The sequence below is a fragment of the Dermochelys coriacea genome, chromosome 7, assembly GCF_009764565.3.
Source record: "Dermochelys coriacea isolate rDerCor1 chromosome 7, rDerCor1.pri.v4, whole genome shotgun sequence".
NCBI classification, from domain to species: Eukaryota; Metazoa; Chordata; order Testudines; family Dermochelyidae; genus Dermochelys; species Dermochelys coriacea.
The window spans coordinates 109,606,134-109,629,025 of record NC_050074.1 but is presented as its reverse complement, the minus strand read 5'-3'; the positions used below and the strand labels follow the sequence as shown (position 1 = coordinate 109,629,025).

General features: G+C 47.1%; 1 protein-coding gene across 2 annotated transcripts in view; it reads left to right on the top strand.

Annotated features, from left to right (window-relative positions):
• Nucleotides 1-16,210: 16,210 nt before the first annotated feature.
• INPP5F (inositol polyphosphate-5-phosphatase F) overlaps nt 16,211-22,892 on the top strand; it is a 101,085-nt gene continuing 94,403 nt past the window's right edge. The window contains exon 1 of one of the 2 annotated variants that reach the window (XM_038409560.2): nt 16,211-16,884. In XM_038409560.2, coding sequence (XP_038265488.1) covers nt 16,788-16,884 — 97 coding nt within the window. In that variant the 5' untranslated portion in view covers nt 16,211-16,787. The remainder of the gene's footprint in view (nt 16,885-22,892) is intronic. The other variant, XM_043519217.1, reaches the window with a different exon arrangement.

Here is a 22,892-nt window from a genome sequence, read left to right as displayed (position 1 = left end):
CTATGTGCTTATGGGAAAATCGATGAGAAATGCTGAGTAGCCATTTAAACTCTTTTGCCTGGTATCTGTAGGGGTGACAAATTAATTACACAGTTTTGCCTGTGATATTGACCTCTGCATCTAGGGATCAGTCAAGAGAGGAGCTCATCGGAAAAAGGTAGAATGGTATAGTTAAAAAATAGTAACTTAATATTTTTAAAGGATGTGTGGCCAAAAAAAGCATAGCAAGTCTTCTTTATACAATTGCCACAAGTGAAACACTGAAAGCTATTAAAGTCTATTGTATCAAATGTAACAGAGTTGAGATTCATTTCCATCCTCTGTATAATTTTCTTTTCACATATAGATATAAAGAGAAAAAAATACACAAGAGAACTCACATCATAGGAATTTGTCTAAAGGCACAATATCAACTTGTTTAGATCCAAAAATTGATATACCTTATAAATAGTCTGCTAAGAAAACTCATGCATACTAAATATATATATATATATATAATTAAAAAAAATTCCACCACTCTGGCAAGAAAGACAGGCAGACAAACAAGAAAGTCAGCATTTATATACTATTCATAGATTCTTGCAAAGGATCCCAGGTATTAGGTCTCTGTCCTTGGCTCCTCTACACCCTGTCTCTGGATGATCTCATTTACATTGTGTTAACTATCATCCTCGTGCTGTTGACTTGCAGCTCTCTCGCTCCATTCCAGATCTGTCTCCTCCTAGACAGACTAAAATCTTAGCCTGTCTCTCTGACATCGTCACATGGATAGCCAACTTATGTTCAGTATGGCCAAAACTGAGCTCATTTTCTCTCTCTCTCCAAGAACTACCCCCTTAATGAATCACTGGACATAATCACCATCTTTCCTGTAACCTGGATGTTTTCTTTGACTCAATCCTCTCTCTTGACCACTGTCTAAATTTTGCTGCTTTTTCCTGCACAATATTCCTGAGATCTGGCCTTTCCTCTCCATCTACACAGCTACATCTCTTGTCTGGGCCTTATCTCACATCTCAACTAATGAAACCTCCTCCCCTCCAGATTTGACAAAGCCCATTTTGTGCCACTTTATACTTGTTCAGAAGCCTGCTGTAAATATCATCTTCCTGGCTTGTCACTTTGACCACACCATCCTTTCTTTAATGTCTATCTGATGGCTCCTCTTCCTGCATTCCATTAAGCACAAAGCACTCACATTCACTTTCAAGGCTCTTTATGGTATGGGCCCACCCAACCTATCAATTCTTGTATGTATTGTGAGAATCTGCAGGGCTGGAACCTGGGACCATGGGGGTTCTGGGCCACTGACACCTCTGCATTGCGACTGGAGGTCTAGGCGGGGCTTCCCCGGGAGGACCCTCCAAGGCTGGGCTCGGCAGGAAGTACTGCCCAGCAGGACCTAGTGGCAGTCCCTCACAGCCCACTGATTGGCCAGTACTCGTACTTAAACTAGGAAGAAATGAAGGGAAGCTGTCTCAGCAACAACACAGACTGCCTGCCTGGCCTCTGCTCTAGACCCTGCTTGCCATAAGACCATACAAACTGCCATATTGGGTCAGACCAATAGTCCATCTAGCCCAGTATCCTGTCTTCTAACATTGGCCAATGCCAGGTGCTTCAGAGGGAATGATCATCAAATGATCCATTCCCTATCCATCCACCCCCAACTTCTGGCAATCAGAGGCTAGGGACACTCAGACCAAGATATTGCAGGCCTGCCCTTCCTGACTAATAGCCATTGGTGGACTTATCCTCCAGGAACTATATACTAGATTCTGGCTTCTGACCTTGGTTTGTCCTTGACTTCACTATTTGATTGCTGTCTGTAACCTGTTGCCCAACCCTGATCACCCTGTAACCTGACCGTGCCTCCTGTTGCCTGATTCTTGATCTGCCCACTCACCCCTCTCAGACGCTGACCTTTTGGTACCTGACTCCTGCAGTATTTAGCACAATTGTGCCTCATCTCTGATTGGGATCTGTTATGGTTCAGAGTAAGCTGTACTTTTGAACCCTCACCCAGTGTCTCCATTGGCTCACTTTCCAACTTACAGGCTTGTACCTGTATTTCTCTGACTGGAATTCTACAAGTCCCTCCACTTTTAGATTGGTCTGCAGGCTACAGTACCTCCATTTACCAGCTGTATGACCCGAGCAGGTGCAAGTGGCTTTGGACCCTGCTATTGACTTCTCTCTGGGAGTTGTGACCAGTTTGAAAATGCACTGAGAGAACAGTTTGTTCAAAACAACATATTTATGTACCCATAAGAATATCACAAGCAGAGAGAAAAGGGATTAAAGTAACAAAAGCCTAAAAGCATGTTGTCACATTTGCCTCCTGGAAGTAGGTAGGTCTGACTTAGCCCCCATCCTCCTAGGAATCAAGTTGCCGCCTGCTTTTTTGCAGACTTTCCGTCTCCTGCCTCTGCAGAGACCCAACATTTTAACCACTTGCAAGTTCTTTATATGAGGCCTCAGGGTTTCAAGCTGGAATCTCTGTCATCCCCCTGATTTCATGGGACCAGCCAGAGCCTGATTCCACATTAATGGAGGTGGACCTCAAAAGGAATTATATGCACCATTAATTTTAGAAGTATACCAGAGGTAGAGTTCAGATCAGAAGCCAAGCTTCAGCAAAGCCTGTATATGGGATTTTATTTAATTGGTATGGGAAGCAGTGAGTTGTTTCAGTTCTGGGATTTTGGGTCCCATGCAACCTTTTAAATAGCAAATCAAGACTTTCAAGCCTATGACCAAGAGGCAGTTAGAGAATGCTGGGGGTGAGAAGGTTCTGACAGCTGGATTTTGACAGTTCCATCTGACACTTCCGAGTTCTGGTCTACACTAAAAAGTTAGATTGACACAGCTAAGTCACTCAAAGGTGTGAAAAAAATCTCACACCCCTAAGCAATGTAGTTAAGCCGACCTAACTCCTACTGCAGACAGTGCTAGGTTGACCAAAGAATTCTTCCCTCAACCTAGGAACTGCCTCTTAGAGAGGTGGATTATCTACACTGCTAATGCATCCGATGAAGTGAGCTGTAGCTCACGAAAGCTTATGCTCTAATAAATTTGTTAGTCTTTAAGGTGCCACAAGTACTCCTTTTCTTTTTGCGAATACAGACTAACACGGCTGCTACTCTGAAACCTACACTGCTAGGAGAACCCCCTCATTGGTGTAAGTAGCATTTACACTGCAGCTGTGCCACTGTATCATTTCAGTGTACACAAGCCTCTAGGATCACATCAAGTCTGGGGTAGATATAGACAGCACCCCAAACACATAAACTCAGCAACTGCAGGCTCTGGTCCATGTAAAATGTAAAGTATAAATGAAAACTGAGTTATGGTATCAGTTGAAATCAAAGTTTTTTTGAAAATTTCCCTTAAACCACTTCTTGACGATGCCTGCTCCGTCAAACATTTTCTTCACATACTTTTGGGGAGGAAGGAGTGTGGGGAATGGTAAGAACAAAAGAATGGCCACACTGGGTCAGACCAAAGGTCCATCTAGCCCAATATCCTGTCTTCTGACAGTGGCCAATGCCAGGCCCTGCAATGAGAATGAACAGGTCATCATCAAATGATCCATCTCCTGTCGCCCATTCCCAGTTTCTGGAAATTTAAATGATGTACTTAAATATAGTTTTGTTCTGAATACAGTTCCCATTCACTTAAGTAGTGGTGACTGAGAATAACCAGTTGTGACCTTGAGGCTTATGCTGACAACCTTGTGGGGCCTAGGACAAATTGAAAATAAATAAATAAATAATGATTTTAAAAAATGTCTGATCCAGCCTTTAATGGGAGCAGGACTGGGTCTGATGTTTGCTAGTGTGTGTCAGTGACGGAGTACTCAGATTCAGAATGTGTCAGCTGAAAAAGCATTCAGTTCAATAGTATTGTTGCATCTTTTCAGAGCTCTGGGGATGTTTCAGCTGGGAGTAGAAACTGATGATGGAAACTAGTATTTTCTTTGATGCAGTTTTTATTTTAAACAAGGAACAAAGACTCCTGCTTCTCCAAATGCAGGAGGAACCAAAGGCAAAAGGGGTAGTCTCTTAGCTTACAGGCCAACCTTCTTTTCAGTCAGCATCCCTGACATCTCCGTAGGTTTTTCTCAGGGTCACACTGTGCTTACAGGCTTCTGCTTGGATTTCCTCAGGCTGTCTGTCTATCTCTCCATGTCCACAACCTCATCCACACCAAAAATCCCCACTGCTCACATAGTCCTGGGCAGTTCGCATTTTGTCGTTTGACACGTTTGTCATAGGTGGGGCATTGTGATGAATTTATCCTTACAATTATGTTAATTGAAGGGTGCATTATTCCCTTAAATTCTCAATGAAATTTTAACCCAACACATCACAAGGTTTCACCCCACTCGTAACACCCACCCCCAAACTCTGTTTCACTCATCATCCCAAATGGGGCCTAAAAAATGGTGGCACCCAATACCCCATTCCTCACAGAAAAAAAAAGAAATAATTTGACAAATTGAACAAATTAAAATGATACATGGCTAACTATTTACATATATGCAGTGTCTGTCAAGATATTTTTGCATCACTATCACAAATAGATTTTTATTCCCACCCAAACCTCTGTGGAACTTTTTGCTCCCTGATAGACTTTCTTTCAGTCACCAAGCAGGGGTCCCCTTCAATCTGCCCCTGAGAAATGCCTGTTTCTGAAGAATTTGCTGGCTGAGGCAGACTTTGTCTATTTGGGGAATGGGGAATTCAGCTCTGTAACAACTTTTGCAGCCTCAGCTTACACAGTGTGACAAAGCTCTGTCCTTGCCTCTGTGGGTCCCACATTTCCTGGCGGATCTCGCTAGCCTCAGAGGCTCACTGTGACCCTGCACGTAACCCTTCTTTCTCTAGAGAAAAGGGTCACAGTCTACTGAGCCATTTTCATCATATGTCAGAAAGGGAGGGGAGGAGAAGTTATCCTTCCTTGCACAGTCTCTGTTGTCTCCCAGTCTCAGTGATTAAACAGGGGGCAAAGGTGTGTGGGGGATGGGGGGAAGCCCAAGCCCACCCTCTACTCCGGGCTCCAGCCCAGGGATGCTAATAGTATCAGCTATGGTAGCTGACCTTTTAGAAACATGACATGTACAATTCCCTGGGCTATTTCCCCCCCAGTAGCCCTCACTTTCTCAAGCTCCACTTCACCCTTACCTCAGGGCCTCCTTCCTTGTGCCCGATATGGTGTGTACTACTCAACCTCTCCAACCGCGCAACTTCTTCCCACAACTCCTGACACACACACCCCCACCTGACTGGCTGGGAGGCTTTTAACTAGTTTCAGCCAGCCCCTGATTGGCTTCAGGTGTCCCAATCAACATAGCATTCTCCCTGTCTTCTGGAAAGTTCTTAATTGGCCTTAGGTGTCTTAATTGACCTGGAGCAGCTTCCATTTCACTTAACCTGGTACCAGGGATTTGTTTAGCCTGGAGCTAATATATCTATCTCCCACTACTTTTTCATAGCTATCTGGCCTTGCCCCGTCACAACAGCTATGCTCTCAGATTTGGGGTGGTAACCATGCCGAAATCCTGTACCCTGGATACCTTCTTAGGTTTGTGGAACCATATCAGATCACCTGTTTTAAGAGTGTCTCCATGTGACCTTACATTATACAGCTTTTTCAACAATTTACCTTAAGACAACCTAAACTTTTGCAGTAATAAGCCATCAATCTGTAAAATTCTTTGTGTTCTTGTGTCAATACTGCCCCCCAAACCATAAGCACTAGCAGCTGTGGCCAATATGAAAGGGGTTTTGAAACACACACAAATAGAGGGAAAGTCAGAAGGGCCTTTTTCAGCTCTGAGAATACTGTATCATACTTTGCCTCATTGCTGAAATGGTTTCCCTTTCTTATCCAATCTATACAGTGTTTTTGCCAACCCACAAATAAATCTTCTATAATAAGAACACAGCCCCTCAGTGGATGTCTAGGTAGTTGGCCTTTTCTGTATAGCCTCAAGTTTCTTTTTGTGAGTAAAAACTCCCCCGTGTAGTTTTCCTGTCCACCAGCATATGCCAGATATACTGGTTCATATTTTGCAACTGTGGTTCCTTTTTAATATTTGCTACTTGTCAGAAACATTCAGCAAATGAACAGGTATCAGTTCTTGTTTCAGATCCACAAAAACTTTAGCAGATAAAATCTCCTCTCCCCAATCCTAGGTCTGAAAACAATTTTGAACCTCTCCCCACCTTTCCCTTCCTGAAAGCTGCTATAGCATATAGTTGTTACAATGGTTTTTGCCCTTAAGGGCATAATTCATTTACTGCAAACTAATTGTCTACAAACCATTTATCTCATGCAGGCCATATTTTTAAAGGGAATGTCCATTGACTGAATTTGTAAGACACCTTTCCTGGCATTAACTACACAGATATTAGCCATAAGAAAAATCCAGGCCAATTATCAGTTCATCCCCTATTGCAGCCACCCAGACTTCTTATGTGAATTCCAGGAAGTCCAGTCTTTAAACCTAATCTTCAGACAGGTGCTCTTGCCCCAGTCATTGCCTCCATTTGAAATCAGGTAGGTGGTTCAATTTTGGAACCCTGATTTCCTAGCTTTTTTTAGTCTGTATAGTTTAATAACTGTTGTGTTCAAGCTACTGTTAGTCACTGCTGAGCATTTTACCAAATTCTATTACACACTCAATAGTCAAACTCCCATTAATCTTACTTAATTACCCAGATCTACACCAATACTGTGGAGCTGCTCCTTGTACCTCCACCAAACGTTGCCCCCTCAACTTGGTGTTCCCCCATTTCCTAAACTGGGAGAGGGGCTTTCATCAGACACATGTGATATGTTGTTTTGTCCTACACTAAGTTTATAACATCCTTTTTGTGCCAATTTTGTCATAGTACCAGCATTTAACTAATCTGTTTCCTTTAATTTCTGCATTACAGTATACTCCCAATTATCCAAATAGCATGGGGGACATTGCTTTTAGTTGGATAATCAGGAGTTTCAATAATCAAGAGGGTAGCAGCCATTCGTCAACGAGGTAGCCTCCCCTGCAGACAGTGGCTCATCTTCCTCCCAGTCCTGACCAGGGGTCTCTGCTCTGCCCCACTCACTCACTCCCATGACAGTGGGGCTTCAGAGGGCTCCCTATGCTGTCACAGGGCTGGTCGCACCCAATCCTTAGAGGCACAGATGCTGGCTTGGCAGGGCAGAGCAGAGGCTTGGCCAGGTGTCTCTGCTCTGCCCCACCAGAACCTTGCCCCTGAATGGACAGCTCTGCTGTTATGGCCTCACTCTCAAGTCAGCGAGGTGCAGAGGGTTTGCCCTCCCCTGAGGCCAGGGGCTTGTACTCCTCTTTGTAGTCCTGCCCAGGCGTTTCTTCTTTATTATCTGAACCTCTGTGTTATCCAGATTCCTTTCTTGTTCCCCAGCATGAGATACCTGAGGGACAGAGGAGGGATGCAGCTAATGCAGAGGTTTGGATAACGGTTTTGGATAAATCTAAATATCCTGTATTGTCAGTTTTCCTTGTTTTACAAACTGAATTTATCAGTTTGTCTAATTGTTCAATAAAGGTCATGAATCAGATGAGAATCCCCTTTTCTCTCATATGTATTAGATGCAGAGCTGTAGTTACAGGACCCCTGGGGATCAGTCTCCATCTTTCTTGCTAGTGGCTGCTTCCTCTTCTGGTACACTGCTGCAAGGAAAGATTCAAGTTCTGTGACAGAGTGTGTACCCTCTCTGCATGTATATGGTCTCCTTCCACTGATCTTGAGCTACAAGTTCAAGTCCTGCTGAACATGTATAAATTAGTTCATTTTCAAATTATCCTGGAAGGCCAAAGTGAATACAAGAGAATGGCCATAGTGGGTCAGACCAATGGTCCATCTAGCCCAGTGATCCATCTGGAGTCAGAGGCTTAGCCATCTTGGTTAATAGCCATTGATAGACCTATCCTCAATTAACTTATTTCATTCTTTTTTGCTTTTGGCATTCAAAACATCCCCAAGCAATGAGTTCCAAAGGTTGACTTTGTGTTTTGTGAAGTACTACCTTTTGTTTGTTTTAAACCTACTGTCTATTAATTTCATCAGGTGACCCCTCGTTCTTGTGTTAGTTATTTACCCCTTCACATAACACTTCCTTATTCACTTTCTCCATACCATTCATGATTTTGTGGTCCTCTATCATAACCGCCCTTCGTTGTCTCTTTGCCAAACTGAACAACCTTTTTACTCTCTCCTCACAGGGAAGCTGTTCCATTCACCTAATCATTTTTTGTTGACCTTCTCTGTACCTTTTCCAGCTCTCATGTATCTTTTTTGAGATGGGGGAATCAGAACTGCACACAGTATTCAAAGTGGGGGCATACCATGGATTTATATAGTGACCTTATGATATTTTCTGTCTTATTATCTATCCCTTTCCTAATGGTTCCTAACATTCTTTAGCTCTTTTGACTGCTGCTGCACATTGAACAGATGTTTTCAGAGTACTATCTAGAATGACTCAAAGATCTCTTTCTGGAGTGGTAACAACTAATTGAGACCCCATTATTTTGTATGTATAGTTGAGATTATGTTTTCTAGTGTGCATTACTTTGCACTTATCAACACAATTTCATCTGCCATTGTATTGTCCAATCACCCATTTTAGTGAAATCCCTTTATAACTCTTCACAGCCTATAAGCCTTCACAGCTTTAGACTTAACTATCTTGAATAATTTTGTATAATCTGCAAACTTTGTCACCTCACTGTTCACCCCTTTTTTTAGATCATTTATGAATGTTAAGCAGCATGGATTCCAGTATTGATCCTTGGGGGACCCTGCTACCTAACTCTCACCGCTGTGGAAACTGACCATTATTTCCTACCCTTTGTTTCCTGTCTCTTAACAGTTATTGATCCATGAGAGGACTTTCCCTCTTATTCCTAACTCCTTACTTTGCTACTGAGCCTTTGGGGTGGGACCTTGTCAATGGCTTTCTGAAAGTTGATGTACACTATATCAACTGAATTACCCTTCTCCTCATGTTTGGCCCTCCTCAAGGAATTCTAACAGATTCTAACAAAAGCCATGTTGATTCTTCCCCAAACAAATCATGTTCATCTATGTGTCTGATAATTCTGATAAAAACTATGGTAAAGAACAATTTGCCTGGTACTGAAGTTAGGTTTACTGGCCTGTAAGTGCCAGGATCACCTCTGGAGCCTTAAAAAAAAAAGATAAGCATTATATTAGCTACCCTCCAGTCATCTAGAACAGAGGCTGATTTAAAGTGATAGGTTACATACCACAGTTAGTAGTTCTGCAATTTCATACCCGAGTTCCTTCAGAACTCTTGGGTGAAACCCATTTGGTCCTGGTGACTTATTACTGTTTAATTTATCAATTTGTTCCAAAACCTCCTCTATTGACACCTCAATCTGGGACAGTTCCTCATATGTCACCTAAAAGGAATGGCTCAGGTATGGGAATCTCCCTCACATTCTCTACAGTGAAGACCAACTCAAAGAGTTCATTTAGCGTCTCACCAATGGCCTTGTCTTTCTGGAATGCTCCTTTAGCACCTCGATTGTCCAGCAGCCCCCTCTGATTGTTTGGCAGGCTTCCTGCTTCTGATGTGCTTACATTTTTTTGCTGTTAATTTTTGTCTCCTTTGCTAGGTGCTCTTCAAATTCCTTTTCAACCTGCCTAATTATGCTCTTACACTTGATTTGCTAGAGTTTATGTTCCTTTCTATTTTCCCCAGTAGGATTTGACTTCCAATTTTTAAAGAATGCCTTTTTGACTCTACCAATCTCTTTTACTCTGTTTAGCCATGATGGCTTTTTTTCCCCCCTTAATATTTATTTTCATTTGGGGTATACTTTCAATTTGAGCCTCTATTACAGTGTTTTAAAAATGTTTCCATGCAGCTTGCAGGCATTTCACTCTTGTGACTGTTCCTTTTAATTTTTGTTCAACTGGCTTAAGCTTCCTCATTTTTGTGTAGTTCCCCCTTTTAACATTAAATACTACTGTGGTGTGCTTCTTTGGTATTCCCCCCCCCCCCGGATGTTAAATTTAATGATATTATGGTAGCTATTACCAAGCAGTTCAACTATATTCACCTCTTGGACCAAATCCTATGCGCCACTTAGTATGAAATAAAAAATTGTCTCTCCCCTTGTGGGTTCCAGAACTAGATGCTCCAAGAAGCAGTCATTAATGATGTCTAGAAATTTTATCTCTGCATCCCTTCCTGAAGTGTTGTATGCCCAGTTAATATGAGAATGGATTATTATTATGTTTTCTGCTTTTGTAGCCTCTCTAATCTCCCTGAGCATTTCACAATCACCATTGCCATCCTGGTCAAGTGGTTGGTAGTATATTCCTACTCCTATATTCTTATTGTTCAACCATGAAATGTCTAGTCGTAGAGATTGTATGGTACAGTTTACTTCATTCAAGATTTTTAACTACATTTGACTCTATGCTTTCTTTTACATATAGCGTCATTCCCCACCAGCACAACCTACTCACTCATTGCTATATATTTTGTACCCTGGCATTACCATGTCCAATTGATTATCATTGTTCCACCAAGTTTCTATGATGCCTAGTATATCAATATTCTCATTTAATGCCAGGCACTCAAATTCACCCTTCTTAGTATTTCTACTTCTAGCAGTTGTATACAAACACTTATAAAATGTGTCAATATTTAATTGTCTGCCTTCATGTGATGTACTTGAATGGGATTCTTTTATTTGACTGTTTCGCTTCAGCTCCTATCTGTGCTTTTAACCTCTCCTAGGATACAGAGAATTGCCATTAATAGATCCTCCCCTAAAGGATGTTTCTGTTCAAGCCAAGTGCTTCTCTGCAGCTTTCCCCCTGCTCTTAGTTTAAAAACTCCTTGGTGACCTTTTAAATTGTGCATGCCAGCAATCAGGTTCTGTTTTAGTTTAGGTGGAGCCCATCCTTCCTGTATAGGCTTCTCCTTTCCCAAAAGGTTCCCCAGTTCCTAATAAACCTAAAACCCTCCTCCCTACACCATTGTGTCATCCACTTATTGAGATCCTGCAGTTCTGCCTAACTGATGCTGTGTGTGGAACTAGAAGCATTTCAATGACTGCTACCATGGAGGTCCTGGAGTTTAATCTTACCTAGCAGCCTAAATTAGGCCTCCAGGACCTCTATCCTATCTTTCCCCATGTCACTGGTACGTAAATGTACTATGACCATGAATTCCTCACCAGCACAGCAATAAGTCTGTCTAGATGTCTCAGGAGATCTGCAACCTTCTCACCCGATAGGTAATTCACCATGCGGTTCTTCCTGTCATAACAAATCAAACTATCTATATTTCTAATAATCAAATCCTCCATCACTATTATTTGTCTCTTCCAAATATGTGGTAATGAGAGGTATTCTCAGGGCGAGAAGATACCATAACATCTGGAAGCAGGGTCTCAACTATAGGATCGTTTTCCTTAGCTTCACTTTTGTCCTCCTCAGTAGTACTGACGCTGTCAGACTCAGGGTGGGTCCATTCTACTGTGCCTGGAAAGTCTCGTCTATGTATCTTGGTCTCACTTAGCTGCTCCAGTTCAGCCATGGTGACCCAACAGCCTGTAACTGGTCTCAGACAGTCATGAGCTGATTGCACTGAATGCACATATACACCACTGCCCACAAGGCAGTGGTATCTGGGTATTTCAGAAATGCAAGTCTCTGCAGATCTGCTGCCAGTTCAGGTGCGGTTTCTTCTTTCCCTCTCCTTCTAGCTCTTAGCTGTACCCTGTCCAGTTCAGATTGATAGCTAGCTCCAAACCACATGTCAAGGGCTTGTACCTGGTCCGGAGAACTCAGTCTCTTTTCAGTGGGTAAATTCTGCAGTACAATCACTACTGGGCCACCCACATTGGCTTCTTGTTAACATCCCTTTCTGTTTTTCTTCCCAGGCATTCAGTTGAGCTATAATGTTAAATTGAACCAAATAACCCTTACAGGGAGACAGTGGGCTTTTGTATTATTTGAGCTGGAACAACCCATCCTCTTCTCTCTGTGGGTTACAAACAGAGTAGAAAACTATTGTTAAGTGTCCAGTCTTACCAAAGTCCTCTGGCTGGTTCCATTCTTCATCCAGGTAGTTGCTTTCCCCTGTAGTCTGTGACCTTTCCTTCTGGAGCTAAATTTTCAGCAACTTAAGTCTTTGCTGCAGCTCATCTCTGTTGGCGAGCTCCAAGTTGACTAAAGCTTGCTTAGTCTTCCGTCTTTCATGGAGGAACTTCTAGTGTCCAGCAGTCAGATTGTTGGCCACCTCATCAATTCATTTTACTATTCCAGCCTGGGAGTTTTGAAGTTGAAAAACTCCCTGCAAGTCAATCATTACCTCTTTCTGGGAAGGCTCTAGATGCTGCTTTAGTTCCTTTTGGGACACCTCCAACTCCTGTTTTAATTCCTTTTAGTTTTAATTCCTGGCTATTTTTGATTACTGCAAACACCTCCATTACTTGTTCCTAAAAGGTATATGCAGTCACCACACACTCCTAGTGGCCCAGGACGATACTACAGGTGTGCCCTCACCTTAATTTTCTCAAGTGGAACAGCAATAGATTTCTCAAGTGGAACAGCAATAGCATAGATTTAATGCATCCGATGAAGTGAGCTGTAGCTCACGAAAGCTTATGCTCTAATAAATTTGTTAGTCTCTAAGGTGCCACCAGTACTCCTTTTCTTTTTGCGAATACAGACTAACACGGCTGCTACTATGAAACCTAGCATAGATTTAAACATTCAAAGCAAGAAGACACCAACAGATGTTCATACAATACCATAAACCCTTTTTAAATTACACTTCAAGACAGGAATCATTGAACAAACAATTCATCAGGACTCTGGACCAGGCTTCCAAACTTACACCCAAGTCTCTGACTCAGTAGGTTCATCTTCTGGTATCTGACAGAACAACTATCTTGCTCCATTGCACTCTACCTGACATCTCTTCTCCTCTCCACTCTAATTTCCTGTTCCTATTCACCTCCAGGGCAGGATCAAGTTCTCATTGATTAGAGCTGTTCTGCAGGTTGTAGGGTCCAGCCTGCCCCTTAAAGGGGTAGTACCTTTTTTTTTTTTTTTTTTTTTTAAAACCTATTACATTCTTTCACAGTTCCATTTTGGTTCAATAGGAATCCCAGCTTAGCCACAAGTACTCCTTTTCTTTTTGCGAATACAGACTAACAGGGCTGCTACTCTGAAAGCTTACAGTCTCTTTCCTTGGACACTAGAGCCTAGTCTCCCATTAGTGTTACCCATTTTCAATCTCAGCAGCTAGTCAAAATGCAGGGTCCGGAAATGTTCCAATTGGAAGCAGAAACTGATGATGGAGTCTGCTTTTTTCTTTGATTTCTTTTTCTTTTTTCTTTTTCTTTTTACAAGAAATGTACAGACCCATTTCTCCAAATGCAGGATGAATCAAAGGCAAAAAGAGTAGTTTTTTAGTTAATAGGCCCAAGCTTAGGGGTATGGAATGGCTTCCATATGAGGAGAGTTTAATAAGACTGGGACTTTTCAGCTTGGAAAAGAGACAACTAAGGGGGGATATGATAGAGGTCTATGAAATCATGAGTGGTGTGGAGAAAGTAAATAAGGAAGTGTTATTTACTCCTTCTTATAACATGAGGATTAGGAATCACCAAATGAAATTAATAGGCAGCAGGTTTAAAACAAACAAAAGCAAGTATTGACTATAACAGGGTTCAAAAAAGAACTAGATAAGTTCATGGACGATAGGTCCATCAATGACTATTAGCCAAGATGGGCAGGGATGGTGTCCCTAGCCTCTGTTTGCCAGAAGTTGGGAATGGGCAACAGGGAATGGATCATTTGATGATTACCTGTTCTGTTCATTCTCTCCGGGGCACATGGCTTTGGCCACTGTCGGAAGTCAGGATACTGAGCTAGATGGACCTTTGGTCTGACCCAGTATGGCCGTTCTTATGCTTCTTTTCAACCAGCCCCAACCCAGAACCTCTCTCTAGGTTTTTCTTAGAGTCACACTTTGCTTACAGGCTTCTGCTTGGATTTTTTTTTCAGGCTGTTTCTGTCTCTCCCTCTCTGGTTCTCTGTTCTGCTTTCCATGCACTCTTTTTCATACCCTAAACATTACTCACAATACTCAGAGAGAAAAAAAAAACAACTAACAAACAAACACCCCTCCAGCCACATAGCCCAAAACTCCTGGGCAGGTTTACATAACCCTTTTGTCGTATATGAGGGTTGTGATGCATTTATCCTTACGGTTACGTTAATTGACTTTAGCAAAGCTTTTGACACGGTCTCCCACAGTATTCTTGCCCGCAAGTTAAAGAAGTATGGGCTGGACGAATGGACTATATGGTGGCTAGAAAGCTGGCTAGATTGTCGGGCTCAATGGGTAGTGATCAATGGCTCCATGTCTAGTTGGCAGCTGGTATCAAGTGGAGTGCCCCAAGTGTCGGTCCTCGGGCTGGTTTTGTTCAATATCTTCATTAATGATCTGGATGATGGTGTGGATTGCACGCTCAGCAAGTTTGCAGATGACACTAAACTGGGAGGAGAGGTAGATAAGCTGGAGGGTAGGGATAGGATACAGAGGGACCTAGACAAATTAGAGGATTGGGCCAAAAGAAATCTGATGAGGTTCAACAAGGACAAGTGCAGAATCCTGTACTTAGGACGGAAGAATCCCATGCACGGCTACAGACTAGGGGCCGAATGGCTAGGCAGCAGTTCTGCAGAAAAGGACCTAGGGGTTACAGTGGACGAGAAGCTGGATATGAGTCAACAGTGTGCCGTTGTTGCCAAGAAGGCCAATGGCATTTTGGGATGTATAAGTAGAGGAGTTGCCAGCAGATCGAGAGACGTGATCATTCCCTTCTATTCGACATTGGTGAGGCCTCATCTGTGTCCAGTTTTAGGCCCCACAGTACAAGAAGGATGTGGAAAAATTGGAAAACGTCCAGTGGAGGGCAACAAAAATGATTAGGGGACTGGAACACATGATTTATGAGGAGAGGCTGAGGGAACTGGGATTGTTTAGTCTGCGGAAGAGAAGAATGACGGGGGATTTGATAGCTGCTTTCAACTACCTGAAAGGGGGTTCCAAAGAGGATGGATCTAGACTGTTCTCAGTGGTAGCAGATGACAGAACAAGAAGTAACGGTCTCAAGTTGCAGTGGGGGAGGTTTATGTTGGCTATTAGGAAAAACTTTTTTACTAGGAGGGTGGTGAAACACTGGAATGCGTTACTTAGGGAGGTGATGGAATCTCCTTCCTTAGAAGTTTTTAAGGTCAGGCTTGACAAAGCCCTGGCTGGGATGATTTAGTTGGGGATTGGTCCTGCTTTGAGCAGGGGGTTCGACTGGATGACCTCCTGAGGGCCCTTCCAACCCTGATAGTCTATGATTCTATGAATTGAGGGATGCATTCCTACCTATCAATCTCAACCAGGTTTTAACTCAACCCATACCAAAGTTTCACCTACCTCATAACAATATCTTATTGGCACACAATGCTGCTATACAAGTGGTGCCAAACTATAAAAAAAAAAGAGATAAACCCCCATCTGTCAGAAACAGGCATAATAGCCCAGATCCTCAGAGGTATTTAGGCACGTAACACACATTGAAATCAATTAATAAATGAAAGTTAGGCGCCTAAGTACTTTTGTGGATCTAAGCCAAAATGTGCTCCCTCCTTTGGAGGTTTATATCCTGTGCCCATTTGTTGTAAGAGTCCATTCCTGACTCAGTAACAGGTGGCTGCATAGTGCAATTGCATCTTTGCTATCTCTCCCCTTTTTCTCAGGTCCAGGCAAAGTTTTAGGCTTTTTTTGGTTGTTTGTGGTGCTTTTTGATTAAACGACTTTGCTGCAGGAAACATTTTCTTGCACTCTCTCGTATTTCACACACGGGAGGAGACAGTGCCTCTCTGCGTCAGCCTCCCTTTTATGATTGCACGATTGCTCCTTTCTGGGCTTGGGTCTGCCAGTTTCCACCTCCAGCTTAAGGTCACTGCTGGTTGCAGAGTAGCAGCCGTGTTAGTCTGTATTCGCAAAAAGAAAAGGAGGACTTGTGGCACCTTAGAGACTAACAAATTTATTAGAGCATAAGCTTTCGTGAGCTACAGCTCACTTCATCGGATGCATCTGTCGAGATGCGCTTGGCATCGCGCTCAGATCATCTGCCGCCGCGGGCTGACGCTTCCGCGCCGGGAGGTTTAGCAGCTGGCTGTAGCTAGGCGCGTTTCGGGCTTACAGTCGTGCTGCTGCTTTGGGTGTCCATCGTCCAGACGGTCGGTGGGCTGCTGGTTCCGCACCGGGGCTGGGAGCGGCAGGAGGGGCATAATATGCTGCAGGGAAGGGGGCCGGGGGCTGCTAGGGCGGCCCCACCCGCAGCCGGGCTCTTTGCCCCCACAGTTGAGGGGGAGGGGGCGCGAGCCGGCCGGGACTGGCGGAGCGCTGCCGGAGGACTACGGGGGCTCCCCCCCGGCGCGGGCTGAGACCGCGCGGCCCCTTTAAGTGGCCGGTGAGCGGCTGACGGATGGGATCACGTGCCCCGCGGCTGGAGCCGGAACCCAGCCGGGCTGGGAAGCGCGAGGCAGCGAGGCGGGGGTTGCGCGCGCGCTCGCTCGCTCTCTCTCTCTCATCTGCCCCGTCTCGCGCGCCGCCGGGCTCTGGAGCCCCCCGCTCGGAGCCGCAGCTCGCCGCGATCCCCTGCCCGGGGCGGCGTCCTCGCCGCCGGGCTCCGGAGGATGGAGCTGTTCCAAGCCAAGGATCACTACATCCTGCAGCGCGGGGAGCGGGCGCTCTGGTGCAGCCGGAGGGACGGGACCCTGCAGCTGCGACCCGGTGAGTCAGAGGCGGCTTTGGGAGGGGAGCGTCTCCCGCCGCCGGGGACAGGCGGGCTGGGCTGGGCTGGGGACAGGTGGGGAGGGGGGGTGCGCTCGCCAGCGGGAGGGCGGGGGAGAGGAGACGGGCAGCGGGAGGACATGGCCGACAGACCGGCTCAGGCTAGGGCACGGGGCAGGCAGGCTGGGGAACGAGACGGGGGTGGGGTGGCGGACCCGCTGGGGCGGGGCGGGAGGGGTGGAGAGCGGTATGGCTGGGGAGGGGGAGAAGGGTGGGTGGGGCAAGCGGGGTGTGTGTGTGTGATGGGGGATGGCGGTACGGCTGGGGGGGCAAGCGGGGTGTGTGTGTGTGATGGGGGATGGCGGTACGGCTGGGGGGGCAAGCGGGGTGTGTGTGTGTGTGATGGGGATGGCGGCATGGCTGGGGGGGCAAGCGGGGTGTGTGTGTGTGTGTGTGATGGGGGATGGCGGTACGGCTGGGGGGGGCAAGCGGGGTGTGTGTGTGTGACAGGGGGAGGTGGTACGGCTGGGGGGGCAAGCGGGGTGTGTGTGTGTGACAGGGGGAGGTGGTACGGCTGGGGGGGCAAGCGGGGTGTGTGTGTGTGTGATGGGGGATGGCGGTACGGCTGGGGGGGCAAGCGGGGTGTGTGTGTGTGTGATGGGGGATGGCGGTACGGCTGGGGGGGCAAGCGGGGTGTGTGTGTGTGTGATGGGGATGGCGGCACGGCTGGGGGGGCAAGCGGGGTGTGTGTGTGTGTGTGATGGGGGATGGCGGCACGGCTGGGGGGGCAAGCGGGGTGTGTGTGTGTGTGTGTGTGATGGGGGATGGCGGTACGGCTGGGGGGGCAAGCGGGGTGTGTGTGTGTGTGATGGGGATGGCGGTACGGCTGGGGGGGCAAGCGGGGTGTGTGTGTGTGTGATGGGGGGTGGCGGTACGGCTGGGGGGGCAAGCGGGGTGTGTGTGTGTGACAGGGGGAGGTGGTACAGCTGGGGGGGCAAGCGGGGTGTGTGTGTGTGACAGGGGAGGTGGTACGGCTGGGGGGGCAAGCGGGGTGTGTGTGTGTGTGTGATGGGATGGCGGCACGGCTGGGTGGCAGCGTGTGTTGTTGTGTGGGGGATGGCGGTACGGCTGGGGGGGCAAGCGGGGTGTGTGTGTGTGTGATGGGGATGGCGGTACGGCTGGGGGGCAAGCGGGGTGTGTGTGTGATGGGGGATGGCGGTACGGCTGGGGGCAAGCGGGGTGTGTGTGTGTGTGATGGGGATGGCGGTACGGCTGGGGGGGCAAGCGGGTGTGTGTGTGTGTGATGGGGATGGCGGCACGGCTGGGGGGGCAAGCGGGTGTGTGTGTGTGTGTGCTGGGGATGGCGGCACGGCTGGGGGGGGCAAGCGGGGTGTGTGTGTGTGTGTGATGGGGGATGGCGGTACGGCTGGGGGGGCAAGCGGGGTGTGTGTGTGTGTGATGGGGATGGCGGCACGGCTGGGGGGGCAAGCGGGGTGTGTGTGTGTGATGGGGATGGCGGTACGGCTGGGGGGGCAAGCGGGGTGTGTGTGTGTGTGTGTGTGTGATGGGGATGGCGGTACGGCTGGGGGGGCAAGCGGGGTGTGTGTGTGTGTGTGTGTGATGGGGGATGGCGGTACGGCTGGGGGGGCAAGCGGGGGTGTGTGTGTGTGTGTGTGTGATGGGGGATGGCGGTACGGCTGGGGGGGGCAAGCGGGGTGTGTGTGTGTGTGTGTGTGTGTGATGGGGATGGCGGCACGGCTGGGGGGGCAAGCGGGGTGTGTGTGTGTGTGATGGGGGCTGGCGGCACGGCTGGGGGGGCAAGCGGGGTGTGTGTGTGTGTGATGGGGATGGCGGTACGGCTGGGGGGGCAAGCGGGGGTGTGTGTGTGTGTGATGGGGATGGCGGTACGGCTGGGGGGGGCAAGCGGGGTGTGTGTGTGTGTGTGTGTGATGGGGGATGGCGGTACGGCTGGGGGGGCAAGCGGGGTGTGTGTGTGTGTGTGATGGGGGATGGCGGTACGGCTGGGGGGGCAAGCGGGGTGTGTGTGTGTGTGTGTGATGGGGGGATGGCGGTACGGCTGGGGGGGCAAGCGGGGTGTGTGTGTGTGTGTGTGTGTGTGATGGGGGATGGCGGCACGGCTGGGGGGGCAAGCGGGGTGTGTGTGTGTGTGATGGGGATGGCGGCACGGCTGGGGGGGCAAGCGGGGTGTGTGTGTGTGATGGGGGATGGCGGTACGGCTGGGGGGGCAAGCGGGTGTGTGTGTGTGATGGGGATGGCGGCACGGCTGGGGGGGCAAGCGGGGTGTGTGTGTGTGTGATGGGGATGGCGGCACGGCTGGGGGGGCAAGCGGGGTGTGTGTGTGTGTGTGATGGGGGATGGCGGTACGGCTGGGGGGGCAAGCGGGGTGTGTGTGTGTGATGGGGATGGCGGCACGGCTGGGGGGGCAAGCGGGGTGTGTGTGTGTGTGATGGGGGATGGCGGTACGGCTGGGGGGGCAAGCGGGGTGTGTGTGTGTGTGATGGGGATGGCGGTACGGCTGGGGGGGCAAGCGGGGTGTGTGTGTGTGTGATGGGGATGGCGGTACGGCTGGGGGGGCAAGTGGGGTGTGTGTGTGTGTGATGGGGGATGGCGGTACGGCTGGGGGGGCAAGCGGGGTGTGTGTGTGTGATGGGGATGGCGGTATGGCTGGGGGGGGCAAGTGGGATGTGTGTGTGAGAGACGGGGCGATGGCGGTACGGCTGGGGGGGCAAGCGGGGTGTGTGTGATGGCGATGGCGGTACGGCTGGGGGGGCAAGCGGGGTGTGTGTGATGGGGATGGTGGTACGGCTGGGGGGCAAGCGGGGTGTGTGTGTGACGGGGGATGGCGGTATGGCTCGGGGGGCAAGCGGGTGTGTTTGTGTGTGTGTGACGGGGGATGGTGGAATGGCTCGGGTGCAGGTGGGCTGTGTGTGTGTGACTGGGGGGGATGGTGGACCCCTGGGGGCGGGCTGAGCAGGGGGTGATAAGGAGGACCTGCTGGTGGGGAGTGGGGGCGGAGGTGATGAGGAGGATGGAGGACCCGCTGCGGGGGGAGGGGTGGGGCATGCTGGACCTGCTGCGGGGCGGGGGGGGAAGGCTGGAGAGCGGGGGGGGCAGGCTGGAGAGCTGGGGCAGTGGGATGTGCACCCACAGTGGGGGAGGGGCAGGCTGGAGAGCGGAGGTGGGATGTGGACCTGCTGGCAGGGCAGGTAGGGGGGTAGTGGGGTGACAAGAGGAAAGGCAGCCCGGCAGGGGGAGCAGGATAGCGAGTGTGGGTGATGGGGAGGTTGGCAGACCCGCTGCAGGGGCAGATGGGGTGGCTAATGAGGGTTATGGGGAGGTGCTTGAGGATGGCAGACCTACTTGGGCACATGCAGGGTGGTGGTGATGACTACAAAGGAGGTAGCTGACCCACTGGGGTAGGCTGGTGAGTATGGAGGTGATGAGGAGGATGACAGACCCACTGGGGGCAGGCAGGCAGGCTGGAGTGGGTGTAGAGGTGATGGAGGATGGCAGGAGACCCATTCAGGCAGGCTGCTGAGTGCTTACAGGATGAGGATGAGAATCTTGAAAGCTTTGAGGCACTAATAAACACAGGGGTGGTGCTAGCCCATTGGGGCCCTAAGCAGGAATATCCCCCCCCCCTCAGAACACATAATAAAGAGTGAATAGGGGGTCCCCTTGACCTGCCTTAAGAAATTGCTTAGTCTGTTTATGCCTGGCACTGGCTTTGGATAAACATGAGTTTTCATTCCTTCTTTCTTTTGCCTGGCAATGCTGTAGGGATCATGTTATTCCCTACTCCTGAAGCAGTAGGGTTGTGATGGTTTACTACCCCTGCTCATCAAAACATTACCCAATATTTACAGTCACCTTTCCTCATTATGTTGCTGCAACCAAGCACTATGAGGGGAGCTGGTTATACAGCCCTGTACGTAGGAGTCTGGGATTTGTGTGGTTGTAGGTATGGGGCATCTAGTCCTCTGCTGATTGCCCAGTGAAGTGCGGGCTTTGTCATCTAGTCATTATAAAGTGGGACTTATGCTGAAATGGCTGTGTGGTCGTTGACAGTCTCTACAACCTATTTTTTTATTCTTGTACTGGTGAAGGATTGTACATCAAGGATGTATCTCATTCCAGTGGTGAATTTCTTAATGCTTCCTGCTGGTGATAGGAATTGGTTTCAGTCAGGTTTTACTGTTGATAAATTGTTGAGGCTGCTACTCTAGTAATGGTTTTACAGAATTACAGTCATTCACAAAATATAGAACAAGACAGAACACTTGTTCCTGTGTATATAATTTATTATAGGCAGGGTAAAACATCATGCATCAGTTCAGACAGATGATGGTGTTGAGGTATCACTAATAGTCTAAATCAGTTTAAAAGCAGTCTATGTTTGCCTGTGAATTTTTCCCCCCTGTAAAAATAAACTGGAAGTGTGACTGCCAGCTGTTTCTAGATTGTGTTCTCTCTTTATATTGTATGTGTGCCGTTGAAATAGACTGGTGTATGAGTGCTGTCCCTCTTGGACTATCATGAAAATGAGGAAGGTAATCTTGTGTGACTAACAGTGTGCAAAATAAATGGTTCTTTGCTATTGTTCTTAATACAGGCTGGTTATCTGGCACATTGTCTCTTACAAAGGGTAAACAATTACCTCTTCCTTCTCCCGAGTTTCTTTTTATGAGCAATCAGGCAGGTTTGTACTTTTGCGCATGTTGTTCTCATCAGACTCGCTTTTGTGATGACTGAGTCTGTTTTGAAGCAAGTACCAACTTTTTGTGTGTCACTTATTCATATTCAAAGATACAGTCCAAAAAAGTAAAGAAACATAGGATTATAAACAAGGACTCGGATTCAAATACTGAGAAAAGAAAAATAAAACAAAGAGAGAAATTGCAACACCCCTTTTCCTCAGCAATAGGATAGTCATTTTGGATATTACTAAATACGGTAAAAAGAAAAGGAGTACTTGTGGCACCTTAGAGACTAACCAATTTATTAGAGCATAAGCTTTCGTGAGCTACAGCTCACTAGCTCACGAAAGCTTATGCTCTAATAAATTGGTTAGTCTCTAAGGTGCCACAAGTACTCCTTTTCTTTTTGCGAATACAGACTAACACGGCTGCTACTCTGAAACCTACTAAATACAGTACTATTCTAAGAAGTAACCTTCTACCCTTGAGTAATAGGCTTAAAATTAAGGAAATATTTGACCCTGACTAGTTTGTAGTATAGTATAAATACTTCGGCTACTTTAAGATAGCTGGGATATTTCACTGAAGAGTGTGGCAGCTGTTCATGGACTCTAGCTGCTTCCCAGTCTTACTACCTATACCTGTCTAAAATGTGAGTCCAAGGAAAACTGAGGAAAAATTGTATAAGCATGTGTACAATCAAATCTATTACCATCTTTTGAGTAAGCTAGTCTGTAAAGATGTAAAAATGTCTAGAATATTTCTAGCAACAAAATACATAATCTCAAATACTATCAATCTTCGTGTATCAGAATAATTATTCTCTCTCTCATTCTCATTTAAATAAACCCACCCCAAACAACTTAAACCTGGCCAAATGTTTGTGTGTATGCATTAAAGTATGTCCCTCTTGCCATTTTAATTTGCATGCTTCAATTCACTTGAGATGGGTTGTAATGTTGTTCTAGCATCATTTATTTATTACATTTTGTCCAAGAGCTTTATTTATAGTTTAGGGTCTGAACATTTTAATTTGTAAACGGGTTACTACACGTGCTTTCCAGCAGGAGCCAGAGGGCCACGGGCTTTCAAGCAACTAAAAAGGACCTGGCTGATAGATTGGGGCATGGAGCAAGTTTACTGCCCCAGGAATGTTTTTGAGATATTGAAAAATTTTCCTGGCTCTAATTGGGATGAAAAGACAAAATCTGGAAAACTTTCATGAACCAAAATTTTCGGTTCAGGTCAATCAAGATGTTTCATTTCAATTTTGACAGTTTAAAAAAATGT